Genomic DNA, 15,235 nt, shown 5'->3' with positions numbered 1-15,235 from the left:
TTACGAGGTCGGCAGGTTTGTCGCCTTCAAAGTTCCGGACCGTTTTCCTGCCACCAGCGAACCCAGATCCACCAGAATTTGCCATGGCTGTAATAGTCAGCCGCACAACCACTGTAAACCTGCACCAGATAAAAAGATCCGCAAGTAGCTAAATCGTGACGTCACATAGCATTAAGTTTAGTTAGGGTATGGTAATAAATTGTATGTATAAATTAAAATTCTGTACCATCTGTATATTCTCGTATAACATTGTCCGTACAATAACACCACTACTTTGAATCGGTTTCCGGACTCGAAAGGAGTCGTCAGTCCTCGTCCTAGGATGTTTCCGCTGAAAGAGCATTCACGGTATCGCTTTTGAGCATATTAAAATATTGCTTTACCTTTTTAGTTGTCCACCTTGGTTGCAGCAGCGATTGATGGTCCGGTTTCCCCTGTTCCCGAAGTGAATGAGTTCCGTGGTGAGTACAACTAAAACCCTGAATGTATACCAGCAGTAGAGAGCATAATCCCCCTCCAACCACCCACTGAGCAAGTCGAGGGGCTACAATTTTCACCATACTGTCTGAGTCAATGCATTGAACAAAGATGTCAACTGCTGCTCTAATGAACGTTTTCAAATGGAAATTGGAATATGGTCAAAATAGGCTTATTGCCCTACCACACCACAATTCCGGCAATGTGTTCCTATGATTTGACTAACGCATTTCTGTATAGGTTTACGGGCATGTATTTAACTGGAGTGGAAAATCTCATGGTGAGTAAAAATATAAACCACGTGTTAAATGGAGGAGCGGGTTATTAGGCGTAGTCATTTGGTTTAAGGTCATTTCGCATTATGGATTTGGCATAACGTTAACGTTAAAGCTGCACTAAGCAATGATAATAATGTGTTATTATCCATTACCTGATATTGATTATATTTCGAGTGGATACATTTTATAACTGATTTTGCCTTCTTTTAAACATGAGCAGTTCTTTCGAATCAAATACTTCATCATTTGTGAATTTCGCTAAGTTTTTCAAACGATGATTTATTGAATGAACTTACATATATCTATTCAACCATCGGTTGTTACACTGCTCTAGCACTTGGGGCGAAGCTAGTGTAATGCGGCTTTGCCGCATAACCGAGGCCAAGAATCCGAAGCCGCTGAGGATCCGCCGGGCGAAGTGGCCGCCGACCCGCCGTCAGAAGTACTATACTATAGTACTATTGGTAAACAAACTCATTTAAAGTTAGGTAAATATTTAGGTTATGCTTATGCTCAAACATTTGAGCTACATGCCAGCTGCTTACAACTGCATAACTGTTCGTATTCCCGGATTACTCGAACATAGGGATTGATTTCTTCTTTCAAATATGAGCTGTTCTTTGAATCTGTATGCCAAATAACTCTTGCACGCACACTTGTGATCACTTCGGCTGCCCGGTTTACTCAAACATAGGGGATGATTCCTTCTTTCGAGCATTCTTTGAATCTGAATTAAAATCGCAATGAATGCACATTTTGACAAAGGATTTTGTGGATTTTTAGAGCATTAATCCTTTTGTATTGGAAATGTTTCGTGCGGAAACGTGCGTTCTGCCCGATTACTCAATTTACTCAAATTTGAGGCGATTTTTCAATCAGGAATGTGAAATAATCGAATAATAAAAAAAAAGTTTGCCTTATGAGATTCGGCCTTTTGGGTTTTCGGCTTTTTGTGTTTTCGCCTTTTAAGTTTTCGGCCATTTGATTTTTCGACCTTTTTAGCATTAGGCCTTTTGAATTTTCGCCTTTTGAAATTTCGCCTTATGTTTTTCGGCCTTTTGATTTTCAGCCTTTTGATGCTAAATCGCCCAGACGCAGCAGCCGATACTGAAACCGACAGTTGGGTTTGGCTGCAATATCCAGGCCGGGGCCGCACGGACATCGTTCAGAGCCTCGGGCCGAACTCCGAATGGTCTCACCGTGTATTCTCGTGGACCACCACTGTCATTACTATTATCACTATTTTCAGCTCCAAGGCTGTCCCTAAGTGTCGTTGTTTTACTCTAATTGTTTCTATTTGGAACGGACTCACCAGAACTTTTTGATGCTTGATATTTGCTGCTGTTTTCGCGCAAATGTCCCATATGCTTAACGAATCTCGTGAACCTCGGGACAATTATTCATACGATTGATTTTTTTTGTCATTTATAGACCTTAATGGATGGCCAGTTATAGTGAGTGCCTGAAATAGAAAGGAATAAAATAAGCTTGTTCAATTGTGCCTTATATGCATTTTATACCATTTCTGATGTTTTCGTCATCTGTTTACTTACGACTGACATATTTCAGTTTAGTTTTCTTACCGCGTTGTTCCTTCATTTGAATATCCTACTGTACGTTCCAGTTTTGGCTTGTTTAGTGCGTATCTTCGGCTTCTCGCTTTTTGACATCTTTATTTGTTGGTTGGTTCCCTCAGATCCCCACAAGATGAACCGAATGAACTTTGTTCGAATCAACGTTTATCAATTTAAGTGTTTTAAAAAGATTTTGTTCTAGCCTAAATGTCTGTTATTAGTGGCAGTACTCTACACCCTATATCGTTTGCGGCTGTGATATTGGCATTTCATTTTAATTTTTTTTTTATTTAAGTGCACATGTTTCAAATTTTATTGATGATCTTGAAGATTTTCCTGTTATCAGCAAGGAGATCCTCATTTATCGTCCCTGATATAACCAACCTCTAGTTTATTTTACTGATGTGCTGAAAATAACTGTTTCAAACTAAAAAATTAAAATGTCGCTTAACGAAACTTTCAATATATAACCATCAAGCAATTGAACGCTCTTTGAAAGTGAAAAAAATAACTAAGAAGCACTGTCCTAATATTGTGCATCTCCCGTATAAATAACAAAGTTCTTCCTTTTTTCATATATAAGGCACCTTGTTCAGATAAGATAAAATTCATTAGTCATTAGTGGACGATGTTACTTACTCGATAGTTATTCGATATAAAGTGTGCTTCACACGATACATTGGCTTCTGTCGTCGGAACAGAACGTATTTGAACCATCAGGATAAATTTAACACATTAATTTGCAAGAAGTCCATAGAGACAGAATGTAAATAATACTAATTTCAGTTTGGAACACGCATCAAGGTAGGTTTTCTCGAAATTGTATTGCAGTATACTACCCATAATCACAAGTCAATCCCATATTCTATGGGACTTCTTGCAATGTAAATGCTACACAGGACTGACTTGCGATTATAGGCCGTATATTGGCTTCGTGAACATTAGAGCGAACCCGCTCCGCCTCGGATTCAAAAACGAAATAAACGTATCCCAGCATACGGAAAGGCGGTTTTAAATAGATACTGGCTATTGAAACTTTGTTCTGAGCTACCCCCCGTAACTTACCGTTTACTGGAAAAAATATTGTGGGAATTTTGACGATCCGGTCGGTGATAACGGAAGATTGATGTATCGTGTAAATGGTACAAAGCGCTATACTATAGCGATCGTGTCTTGAACACAACACTTTAATTTGTGTCTTTTGAGAGACACTGGAGTTCTAAACTTTTCCTCACACGTGTCACATTTTAATGTTTTTTCATTCGAATGAACCAACTTGTGAGAGTAGAGAGAAAAGCGAAAACTGAATCCTCTTCCACACACATCACAGACGAAAGGTCTTTCCCCTGTGTGAATATACATATGGTTTTTCAGGACGCTACTTTCACGGAATTCTTTCCCGCATATCTCACATCTGAACGGTCTTTCATTGGTGTGAACTACGAAGTGGCGTGTTAAAGCATAACGAGATTTGAAATGTTTATCGCACAGGTCGCAGTCGTACATTTTCTGTTCACTGTGAACAAGCGCGTGCGCTGCTAGCTGACAGCGCGTACGAAAGTCTCTTCCACAAAGGTCACATTTGTAAGGTTTTTCGTTGGTGTGTATTCGCATGTGGGATGCAAGTTTACTACGCGACGATGAACCTTTTCCGCAAATATCGCAGCTGAGAAATTGTGCTTCGTTCGTGTGAATTCGTTTGTGGACAGCTAGACCGCTCGGCATAGAAAATCCCTTCCCACAGAATTCGCAGGTGTAACGTTGCACTTCTGAGTGAATGTACGAATGTATTCTGAGCTGGGTGCGTAAACGAAATTGCTTTCCACACGTTTCACATGAGAATCGTTTCTCTTCCGTGTGAGTTCTCCTATGTCCGTTGTGGTGGCTGATTGTGCGGAATGCTTTTCCACATATGTCACATATGTGAGGTTTTTCTGTATTGTGAACCATCTTATGCTGATTAAGCCGCGCGCGCGAGCGATGTTCCTTTCCACACATATCACATATGTAAATTTTTCTTTTCCCTTCGTAACGAATATACTGGTTTAATGGCTTCGCGTGAATCAGTTGGTGATTGTCGAGCAGACTTTGCAACGGGAATACTTCGCCACAGATCTTACAGCTAACGCTATCGTCAATCGGCAGTCCGGGTTCTGTTTTAATCTGTGCATCCGTTATTTCGATTTCCTCTTTCTTTATCTGGATAGCATAATTGACGTCAACGTGTTCTGCTACTTCGTTCTCGATTTTAAGTTTGGGATGTTGCTGCTCCACGGCCAAGCAGCAGTTCGACGCCTAAAAAGTGCAACGTTTTTGTTAGTATGGAAGAATCTATAGGCACAATTTTCAGATCTAAATTTCTTGTCTTTTCTATGCTGGGGTGTTTTAATACTTTTTGGACTTTTGGCAGGATACGAACCCGCAACCCTTGGGACTCCGGTCCAAGGCACAAACACTTATGCTATCGCGCCTATGGGGGATTTTTTTTGCTTTGCCCTATTCAACATTTTGATCTGTTTTTCATGTTGGATAACACCAAAAAGTCTTAAATAAGGTATTGGCACTTACGTCAAAAACCAAAAAAATGAATTTTTTGTTGCATGAAAACAATGTTTCAACAAAATCATCTCTCGAATCCATAAATAAAGGGCAGCGCAATTCACAGAAATTAATTTAAGCGTCATTCGTGTGTAAACACGCCTACTGCGTGTAACTATAGCTTATAATTTACCTTTGTGTTTGTCTGTTGGTATATGTTTGGAGCGTGTTGTAATGCAGTAGAAGCGCAATTTTCTGCTTCAGCATCATTGATCTCAACGTATTCTGCTACTTCGTTCTCCATTTTAAATTTGGGTTTTTGCTGATCCATGGCCAAGCAGTAGTTCGACGCCTAAAAAGTACAACAAAGTCCAATGAGCTCTTTTCATCTTTACTCTAGCTATTTCATTTTTGTTAGTATGGAAGAATCTGTAGGCACAATTTTCAAATGTAAATTTATCTTTTCTATACTGGGGAGTTTAAAAAAATCGCAAACGGACTGTTATGTACACTTTGAAACCTTAGAACATTCTCCATACACAACTAGTTTTTTCACACAAAACAAAAAAACTTTAAAAACATTTAAGACTTTTGGCAAAATACGAACCCGCAACCCTTGGGACTCCAGCCCAATGCACAAACACTTATGCTATCGTTCCCCTGGAGGAATTTTTTTGCTTTACTTAATTCTGTGGAAGAGTAGAACAATGAGCACCTTTATATATATTATTGGTAGTCGTTATACCTTATGTATAACAACCTTGCGCCGCTGTCAGAATAACACGAAAGCATTTTTCCTCACAACTGATCTTATACTCTTTCGTATTAGACGTAATAAAGTTAACTCGTTGAAATCTATTTCGCGCGTGTTCAAGTTTCCTTCGATCGAAGTTTCCCTTTTTCGCTGCTTCTCGGGTTGTCGGTTTCCGTCAGATGGGACTTCTCCCATAGGTTATGGGCCCAGTACAGAGCAGGTGAAAAGTGTGGTATAGCGAAGAAACTTTTTCCGGACAAATTCCGAAGGTGCGAGTAGGAAGACGTTTTTTTTGACGCCGTAATAGTGCGGAAAACAAAATGGCGGATAGTGCAAAAATATCTTTCCCGAAACTGAATCCAAGCAATTGGGGTTCATGGAAGCAGCGGATGATGTGGCTGCTGGAAAAAGAAGATTTATGGGAAGTGATTAGTGAGATAAAACCAGATCCCGAAACGGATGATTGGAAAAAGCGTGATCGCAAAGCTCGTGCGAATATTGGTTTGTTTATCGAGGAAAACCAGTTCAAGCTAGTGAAAGATGCTCAAAGTGCTAGTGATATGTGGAATGCTTTAAAGCAACATCACGAGAAAGCGACAATGTCGACCGTGGTTCACTATTTGAGTCAATTGTGCGCTGTGAACATGTCGGAGGGTGGCAATATGGAAGACCACCTAAATGGTATGGAAGATACCTTCGATAAACTTGCTGCTGCCGGACAAAACCTTGATGAATCATTAAAAATAGCGATGATTTTTCGAAGCGTACCGTCGTCGTACCGTTCGCTTGTGCAAAGTTTGCAGTGTCGCGCAGACGCAGATTGGACAGTAGCGTTAGTGAAGGCCCGTTTATTGGAAGAATATTCCCAACGTCGCGATCGAAATGATGTACTATCGCAGGAGTTGAAGGCGATGAAGTTGGATGCTAGAAGTGATAAAAATGAAAAAATATGTTACTTCTGTAGGCAGCCCGGGCACTTCCGAAGCAGCTGCAGAAAATGATTGGCACAAAAGAAATCTAGTGGGTTGAATAAAAAGGATGACAAGAAGAAATATAATGATCCGGAAGCAAAGCAGGCTCAGGGATCGAGCAATGCAGTGTGTTTTCTGGCTGGTTCGACGACCCCAGCATGTTGGGTCATTGATAGTGGAGCGACTTGCCATATGACAAGCGACCGTTCATTTTTCTCGTCGTTAGACGAAACTCTCCGTTCGAGCGTCACCCTTGCTGATGGGAAGAAGACAAAAACAAGTGGCATTGGTGAAGGAATCATTTTTGGCGAGAACAAAACTGGCGAAAGAGTGAAAATCACACTGAAGAATGTGCTTTTTGTGCCGGATCTTGATGGTGGACTGATTTCGGTTAGTCAGTTGGTTTCGAAGGGATTCGCGGTCAAGTTTAATGAGGCAGGTTGCAAGATACGGAATGTGGCAGGTGAGGTTGTAGTGGTTGGTGACAGAGTTGCTAATCTGTATCAGCTACGTGTGCAAGGAAGATCGTTGAAGGCTCAGAGCGCTCACAAGCTGCATTGTCAACACACTTGGCATCGTCGTGTGGGACACCGTGACCCGAATGTGTTGCCCTTGATGAAGAAGGATGATCTGGTAAGTGGATTCGATTATGTTGACTGTGGTGTTCGTATAACATGTGAGAGCTGCTTGAAGGGAAAACTCGCCCGCAAACCATTCCCAGCGGTCAGGGAGCGGAAAGCAACACGACCCCTCGATTTAATACATACAGATTTATGTGGGCCGATGGAGAATGTCACTCCGTCAGGAAATCGATATTTCATGACCATGATTGATGACTTTTCTCGGTATACCATTGTCTACTTGTTGAAAAACAAAAGCGATGCTGCGGGGCGAATAAAGCACTATGTCCGGTGGGCGCATAATCAATTCGGACGAAAACCTCGCATCATAAGGTCGGATGGCGGGGGAGAATACGTCAACCGAGATCTGCGGGAGTTCTACGAAGCGGAGGGAATAAAGGCACAATATACAACACCTTACTCCCCACAGCAGAATGGAGTGGCCGAACGCAAAAATCGCTCTCTACAGGAAATGGCGCTCTGTATGTTAGCCGATGCAGAAATGGAGAAATTGTATTGGGGTGAGGCAATTATGACAGCAGCGTATCTTCAGAACCGGCTGCCATCTCGAGTTGTTAGCAAAACCCCTTACGAGCTATGGGAAGCGCGTAAGCCTGATTTGGCGCACCTGAGAGTTTTTGGCTGCGTCGCATATGTTCATGTTCCGGACGCGAAGCGAGCAAAGTTGGATAACAAGTCTATCAAACTAACATTCGTCGGGTACTCTGAAGATCAAAAGGGGTATCGATTCCTGGATCGTTCAACTAAGCGGGTAACGATTAGCAGAGATGCTAAGTTCATTGAACTCAATGATGACTCGGAGGAAGATTGTCAGCAGGCTGCCGCTCCAATAGCAGAAGATGATGTTACAATACCTATTGGATCGCCGAGCGGCGATGGAGGTGTCGCTCAGGAGGATGTAAATGACGACGATTCTCAGGAGTTCGAAGGATTCGATAGTGCAGAAGAAGAATTGTTTGAAGGCGTGGATCAAAATGTGGCTAACAGTGAGGAGGAGCTTAACGACGAAGAACAAGTGTTGCAACGACAAAATCGGCAAACCCGAGGTACATTGCCGGGTCGTTACAGTGATTATGTGGTAGGGATCGCACAGCGTTCTGCCGAAGAACCGAATAACTATCAAAGTGCTTTGAAAAGTGTTGTTTGGAAGAAAGCAATGGAAGAAGAAATGACATCGCATAAAGTGAATGGCACGTGGGACCTTGTACCGTTACCAAAAGGCAAAAAGATTGTAGGCTCCAAGTGGGTCTATAAACTGAAGCGAAATGAAAAAGGTGAAGTGGTGAAGCATAAGGCGCGCCTGGTAGCGCAAGGCTTTAACCAGCGTTACGGCATAGATTATTTTGACGTGTTTGCACCAGTGACAAGGCAGACAACCTTTCGTACAGTGCTTGCAGTGGCGGGTAAGACAGGAATGTTGTTACATCATTTCGATGTTAAAACGGCTTACTTACACGGAACAGTTGAAGAAGAAGTGTATATGCGTCAACCACCAGGATACGAGACAGAAGGAAAGAAAGACTATGTATGTAAACTACGCAAATCCATTTACGGACTAAAACAGTCCGCACGTTGTTGGAATCGAGCTCTACATACTGTTTTGGTGAAAATGGGATTCCAACAGTGCCAGTCAGATGCTTGTCTGTATATCCGACGTGACGGTGAAAATTTGATGATAATCCTCGTATATGTCGATGACTTGTTAGTCGGATGTAAGAGTGAATCGAAGCTTACGGAGGTATTCGATGCGTTGCAGAAAAGTTTTGACATTACGAATCTCGGTATGGTAAAACATTTTCTCGGACAAGAAATTCATCGCGAGGATGGCTGTTATAGTTTGCAGTTGACCAGCTATATTGAGGAGTTGGTAGAGAAATTTGGCTTAGCAGATTGTACCCCGTGCAAGACTCCAATGGACCCTGGATATGTACGCTACGAAGATAGTCCACCATTGGACGATGTAACAAGTTATCGTAGTTTGGTTGGCGCATTGTTGTACATTTCTGTTAATGCAAGACCAGATATAGCTGCAAGTGTATCGTTTGTTGGTCGGCGTGCTAGTCAACCGACGATGAATGACTGGAAAGCAGCAAAACGCGTGTTACGGTACCTAAAGGGCACGAAACAATTGAAGCTAAAATTCGGACCTGGCGACGAATGGTTACTGCGAGGATATTCTGACGCCGACTGGGCCGGCGATCACGATAGTCGAAAATCAACGACCGGATTCATTTTCTTGTACGGAGTGGGACCGATTAGTTGGGTAAGCCGCCGACAGTCATGCGTTACACTGTCATCAATGGAGGCGGAGTATGTCGCTTTGAGTGATACATGTCAGGAGCTTATCTGGATTCGACAACTGATGGCTGACCTTGGGGAACCCCCTCAAGGAGCTACCCAAGTGTATGAGGATAACCAAAGTTGTCTCAGTTTCGTCCGAGCAGAACGTGTCAGTAAAAGGTCGAAACATATCGACACAAAACAACATTTCATCAGAAACCTGAGTGAAAAGAATGAAGTAAAGCTTGTTTATTGTCCAACGGAACTCATGGTGGCGGACGTTTTGACGAAGCCACTAGGAGCGATTAAATTTACACAACAGCTGGAGCGTGTTGGTCTAACTCGTTAGGCATTAGTGTTCATTGAGGAGGAGTGTGGAAGAGTAGAACAATGAGCACCTTTATATATATTATTGGTAGTCGTTATACCTTATGTATAACAACCTTGCGCCGCTGTCAGAATAACACGAAAGCATTTTTCCTCACAACTGATCTTATACTCTTTCGTATTAGACGTAATAAAGTTAACTCGTTGAAATCTATTTCGCGCGTGTTCAAGTTTCCTTCGATCGAAGTTTCCCTTTTTCGCTGCTTCTCGGGTTGTCGGTTTCCGTCAGATGGGACTTCTCCCATAAATTCAACATTTTGATTTGTGTTCCCCGTTCGATAACACCAAAAAGTCTTGAATAAGGCATTAGCACTTACGTCGAAAACCAAAAACAATGAATTATTTGTTGTATGAAAACATGTTTCAACATTGTTTCGCGCCATTAAAATCTCTCGAATCCATAAATAAAGGACAGCGCAATTAACAGAAATTAATTTTAGTGTCACGCGTGTAACCAAAGCATATAATTTACCTTTGTGTTTGTCTGTTGGTATATGTTTGGAGCGTGTTGTAATGCAGTAGAAGCGCAATTTTCTGTTTCAGCATCATTGATCTCAAAGTATTCTGCTACTTCGTTCTCTATTTTAAATTTGGGATTTTGCTGATCCATCGCCAAGCAGTAGTTCGACGCCTGAAAAGTACAACAAAGTCCAATGAGCTCCCGTCATATTTACTTTAGCTATTTCATTTTTGGTAGTAATCTTTTCTATACTGGGGAGCTTTAAAACAAAATCACAGACGGACTGCAACCCTTGTTTCAACATTGTTTAGCGACCTATTAAAATCTCTCGAATCTATAAATAAAGGGCAGCGCAATTCACAGAAATTAGTTTTAGTGTCATTCGAGTGTGAACCACTTATAATTTAGCTTTGTGCTTGTATATATTTGGAGCGTGTTGCATGCATGCAGGTATGTATGAAATGTATGTTCAACAAAGTTAAATTTCAAAAAATCAGTCCAGTTGACTTCGTCTCCTCAGAATCATGGCAATTGACGAATACACCAGGCTGACGCTTCCCAGTTAATAAAGGAAGTTTCACAGCTACTTGTGAACGCCCTACTACAGGACTCCTAGCCTACAATATCCGGTAAGAGAAGAAGTTTTGCTTGTTCTGATTTTGGTAAGTCGTCTTGCAGAAAAGAGCGCACTGGTTCTGGTGATTGAATTCAACGGTAATAACGATGACTGTCATCTGCACAACCCAATCCTGCTGTCTACGAATAAGATCTTTGACAAACCACAACAAACTAACTTACATAACCCTACGAGGAAATTCAAACACAACGGGAACAAAACAATAAAATTGCACAGCGAATGGCCCAAACAGTTAGTTACAGCTCCAACAAAACAAAATTTCCTGCTTCGTCCGGTTCTTTAAAATATTCGCTTCTGTGCATCTGCTTATATATTAGGGCTAGAGGAATTTATGGGAAAAAATGCCATTGAATTATAAAAAAGTTTTTTCCTGGTCAACCCCAGATCCTAAAATTTTAGTCAATTTTATAATGCGAATTCGATGTTAAAGATATATCTTTTAATTGGGTTTAAAAATCTGGGCTCTTGTATAAGTGATAGAAAATTCTATAAGTTGCGCAATTTTTGAGAACTAGGATTCATGTTCAACATCCCGTACCAAACCCCGCAATCAAATATTCCCGAGGTGTACGGCTGCCTTTATCAAGAGCAAGTTCGGTTTGCCTCGGACTAAATGAGAACCAGAATTGAGTACTGGAACAAACCCAATATAATTCATAGAATCTGTTCTGTAGAATCCCGAATTGTATCCTTTTACGCTAAGTACCAAAAAAATGTTTATCTTTTTCCTACTGAATTTGTAATTTTTCCTTGACCTTGCATAAGGTATACAAATAAGCGACGGAAAAGAGTCGCAGAGACAGAACATGCTTCTCGCTTCAAATATTTAGATCATTAGAATGTAGAAATTCAAATACATTAGATTATTAGAATGTAGAAATCGGAAATGCACTTCAAGCGTAAAAATCGGACTTTAATGGAGCCAACAGGGCATCATGAGCTAACAATAACAATCTGGATAACAATCACAAATTAATCGTACGACAGCGTTAGTTTTTAGCTTCAAATTAAGCAAAAATTATACTAATTACCTTTTGAATCAGGTGCTCTATAAAATTCACAAATCACCTATTTTTCGTGTGTTTATCAACCGAAACAATAAAAATTTAATCTGTCGAGCAATTTTAGGAATAATTAGGTTTGTTCCAGTACCAGGAGAAACTGGAAGTACTCCGGAGCAAACAGGGAGAAAATCGTTCCTGTACTATCTTCTTCTCTTTTTTCTTCTTCTGGTGGCAAACCGGAGCGAAAAGGAGCAAGAATTTTTTGCTCCGGAGCAACAGGGAGTAACTTCCATGTACTGGAACAAACCTATTATTTCTGACAAAACTCTTGTTTATTTTATTTTGTTCTTGGAATTTGGCAGATGAATCGGTACAAGTCGGTATAATCGACTACATCATATAGCGACTAGCTGGTATATCCCGCGGTCTAGTATTTACACGCAGAGAAATTTCACTTCGGATAATCGAATCAAAAGAAAATGTTTTTTTAATAGGCGATGTTACGACTGTCGTTGGTACAGAGGGCTATATTCGGCTTTTCAGTCAATAAATAATATCGAATACTACTCTTTTATAATGCCCAGACGTTTCGACCGTTGGTTTCGGCCTTCTTCAGTGGAAATCTGTAATAGTTTTATTTTTCAAAAAGATTTTACACAGTATTCTTGGATTTCACAGTTAACTCACTATAGGTAGCGTTTTTGTTCTTCGCTTCATACAAGCGATCTATCGTCGGAAATATGTGCTGCCAATGTTTTAGCGCTGAGAGTATATTGCGCATTTGCTTCATTAATTTGCAGCTAATCGGAAAAAACAACGAATATTTTTGGAACACTGTTAACCTTCGGGCACAATGGAAAACTAATCATTCAAATGGCTGTTGGTAGCAAAAGGGGGGTTCCTTATGGTTGGAGAGTGAGATCTGTGGTAGCTCAGAGAGAGGAAGAGAGAAACTGGGGAAGAGATTTTGGATGATCACTGAATGTTAATTGAGTGACTTGAGTTGTGTGCTGTCGTCGAAGAGCGTGGGACGTTTGGTCGGGCTCGTTTTTCCGTGTTGCTTCGTACTGTATGAAGTACTCCGGCGTAGGTCGTACTTATACCACAGACTAACAGACATAACACTTTAAAACAAAGCTTCGCCCGCTTCAACGGCCATTTTAAATATATTTGTAGTTGGGACCAAGCATGGGAAAAATCGCATCGTGAACCGATCGTTCGCGCTTCGCAAGCAAGCTTTCTTCAGTTGTGATGCATTCTGTTAGCTTCGAAAATGATACCTAGCAACCTGTCGTTACGGACACATGCGATTCAAAGCTATAACAGCCAACGAAGAAGCACATCAGTTGTGTTTTAATTCTTTCCTTCCCCAACGCGGGTGGCTTCGTTCGCGAAGCTCTTCTCGAGCGGTTCGCGGTTTGCATAGGATTTTCATTATACAGTTTTATTTCATTTTCATATTCGCACAATTGTTGCGTGTGTGTCTGTCGAGGGGGAAACGAAAACCTCGATCAGCCCCGGAAAGCTCGTAAAAGGCCACACAAAACTGAAGAAACTAAAATCCACAACATAAATTTTCATCGACACAAACTTTATTCTCCTTCCATTGCCCTGCTTTATCTGCTTTTTATTTTACTCATTACTCCTTCTGTTCTCTCTTCTCCTCTATCTACTTATTCTACCTATTCTCTTTTCTTCTTACTCACGCTTGCTGTGGGTGCACCCCTACCATGTCCGCCACGCCGTTTTTTCCCGGAGATGCATACTGCCGTTCACACCAATGGGCCGTGCCGTCATGCTCCCGCGGATAACTCATCCTCCGTGCTGGTGTGACGTATAGTCGTCGTCGAAGACTCAGAGTCGATCGATTCGTTCTGTACTGCCGTCTTTCCTCGTAGGTTGCTGACCGAACCCGCTTGCTGTCCATACGCTCTGATTCAGACCTGAAAATAAAGGCCCTGAGGCAACAGGGGAATTAGCCTCCATTTGGTCCTTCAACTTGTTGCCACCTACTTCCTTTGGAAGGCCTTTTCCGTGCGGTGCGTTCGCGCAACCTTTTGCACTTGTTGCCGACGATCTGTGTGAATCGTTTTTATGCCTGTCGATTACAAGTCGCATATTAGTTTAGTCTCGAGCGGACTGTCACTAGCTTACCGCTTGAGCAAATAGTTGATCGCTAATCCTCAGTCCTTATCAGTTTATCGGTCCTTGTTCGCCAATCTCCACCGGTTGCGTCGCCGGCGAACCGTCGTTTTGAGGTTAACTCCCCCACGTGGCAATGTCGTACCGTTCGAGCGGCTTTCTGACTTCGATGGCCCGTCACCAGTATTTCGCCAACGCTTACCGAGTCGCGCGCAATCGTTCGTTGTTGGCCTGATCTGTCCCCTTCACTGGACACGACAGCGAACCACTCCGGGTTGTCTTCCGGCCGTTTAAACTTTCCGCACTAACCTCTTTCCGAAAAAGTGCCTCTTCCGCGGTCTGCTTTTTCTGACTGACACCGTTGCTACTTCCTCACGTCAAACGAGATTTTCTTCGACGACGGGTGGTATGCGTGTGTATTGCGGTGACAGTTGCTACTGTCTGATTGATGCAGGGTTGCTTTGTTGTTGACGTGCGTGGCGACATCTGCCTCTCATTTCACAATCATTTCATTTGTTTCTGTACTGTATCTTAGGGCTTATATTTTATTACGTTACTAAACAAAATAAACGTAACACAATATAATTAATACTTGGAAAACCATATACCATTTTAAAACTAGCTGATAATCAATGGTTTTAAAAATTTGCAACAATGCACTGCTAACAAATAGGCCGCAAGGAACTTCAGTAGATCAAATTACTAGTAGTGTATCACAAAACTACCCATAACGCGATCTGTCAGCAAAAAATCCAGTGCAAAAATAGGTACTATGTTTTAATCATGCATGAAGAAACCTTTGTGAGCTTCGCGAAGCTACGTGACAAACATTCACGAGCGAAGAATTGGCGCTGCTCTTAAATTTTTTAAGCTTCACTTTTCATTCGCAGTTTGCCCATCTAGTGACCTGCTCTGAAGTTATTAGACTCTCCCTTCGTGCGTTGATTATGGTTAATTAGTGAGCACAAAATTTTGACTACTTTGTGATCTACATGTGTGCAACAGTCGCGCGAGTGAACGAATTTTCCCATGCCTGGTTGGGACTGTGGCCACATTTGAAATTATGGCGCCACTGACATATGAACAAGCATA

At 41.6% G+C, this 15,235-nt stretch overlaps 1 protein-coding gene and 1 long non-coding RNA gene across 3 annotated transcripts; both read right to left on the bottom strand.

The window, feature by feature from the left end:
* Nucleotides 1-738: 738 nt before the first annotated feature.
* On the bottom strand, nt 739-12,134 carry LOC131686869 (zinc finger protein 664-like). Of its 2 annotated transcripts, XM_058970864.1 has the most exons (4): nt 12,029-12,134; nt 10,373-10,531; nt 5,061-5,219; nt 739-4,624 (listed from the first exon to the last, which is right to left on the bottom strand). In XM_058970864.1, exons 2-4 carry the CDS (start codon nt 10,508-10,510, stop codon nt 3,482-3,484), a joined length of 1,440 nt encoding a protein of 479 aa, XP_058826847.1. In that variant the 5' UTR covers nt 10,511-10,531; nt 12,029-12,134; the 3' UTR covers nt 739-3,481. The 2 variants fall into 2 exon arrangements, with proteins under 2 accessions (XP_058826847.1, XP_058826848.1); XM_058970865.1 differs by lacking the exon at nt 10,373-10,531.
* A 1,441-nt stretch (nt 12,135-13,575) lies between these two features.
* On the bottom strand, nt 13,576-14,685 carry LOC131690479 (uncharacterized). The gene is made up of 3 exons (XR_009305586.1): nt 14,156-14,685; nt 14,015-14,099; nt 13,576-13,959 (listed from the first exon to the last, which is right to left on the bottom strand). It is a non-coding gene; the product is annotated as an uncharacterized LOC131690479 (long non-coding RNA).
* Nucleotides 14,686-15,235: the final 550 nt, after the last annotated feature.

Source organism: Topomyia yanbarensis, chromosome 3, assembly GCF_030247195.1.
Source record: "Topomyia yanbarensis strain Yona2022 chromosome 3, ASM3024719v1, whole genome shotgun sequence".
Lineage (NCBI taxonomy): Eukaryota > Metazoa > Arthropoda > Insecta > Diptera > Culicidae > Topomyia > Topomyia yanbarensis.
This window is presented reverse-complemented; position numbering and strand designations above follow the sequence as displayed.

Excerpts from the sequence above, each read along its gene's own strand:
- LOC131686869 (XM_058970864.1), bottom strand. The coding sequence starts at position 10,510 with ATGGATCAGCAAAATCCCAAATTTAAAATAGAGAACGAAGTAGCAGAA. Across the intron at positions 5,220-10,372 it reads ACCAACAGACAAACACAAAG|GCGTCGAACTACTGCTTGGC; the intron begins GTAAATTATATG and ends TGTACTTTTTAG. Across the intron at positions 4,625-5,060 it reads ACCAACAGACAAACACAAAG|GCGTCGAACTGCTGCTTGGC; the intron begins GTAAATTATAAG and ends TGCACTTTTTAG.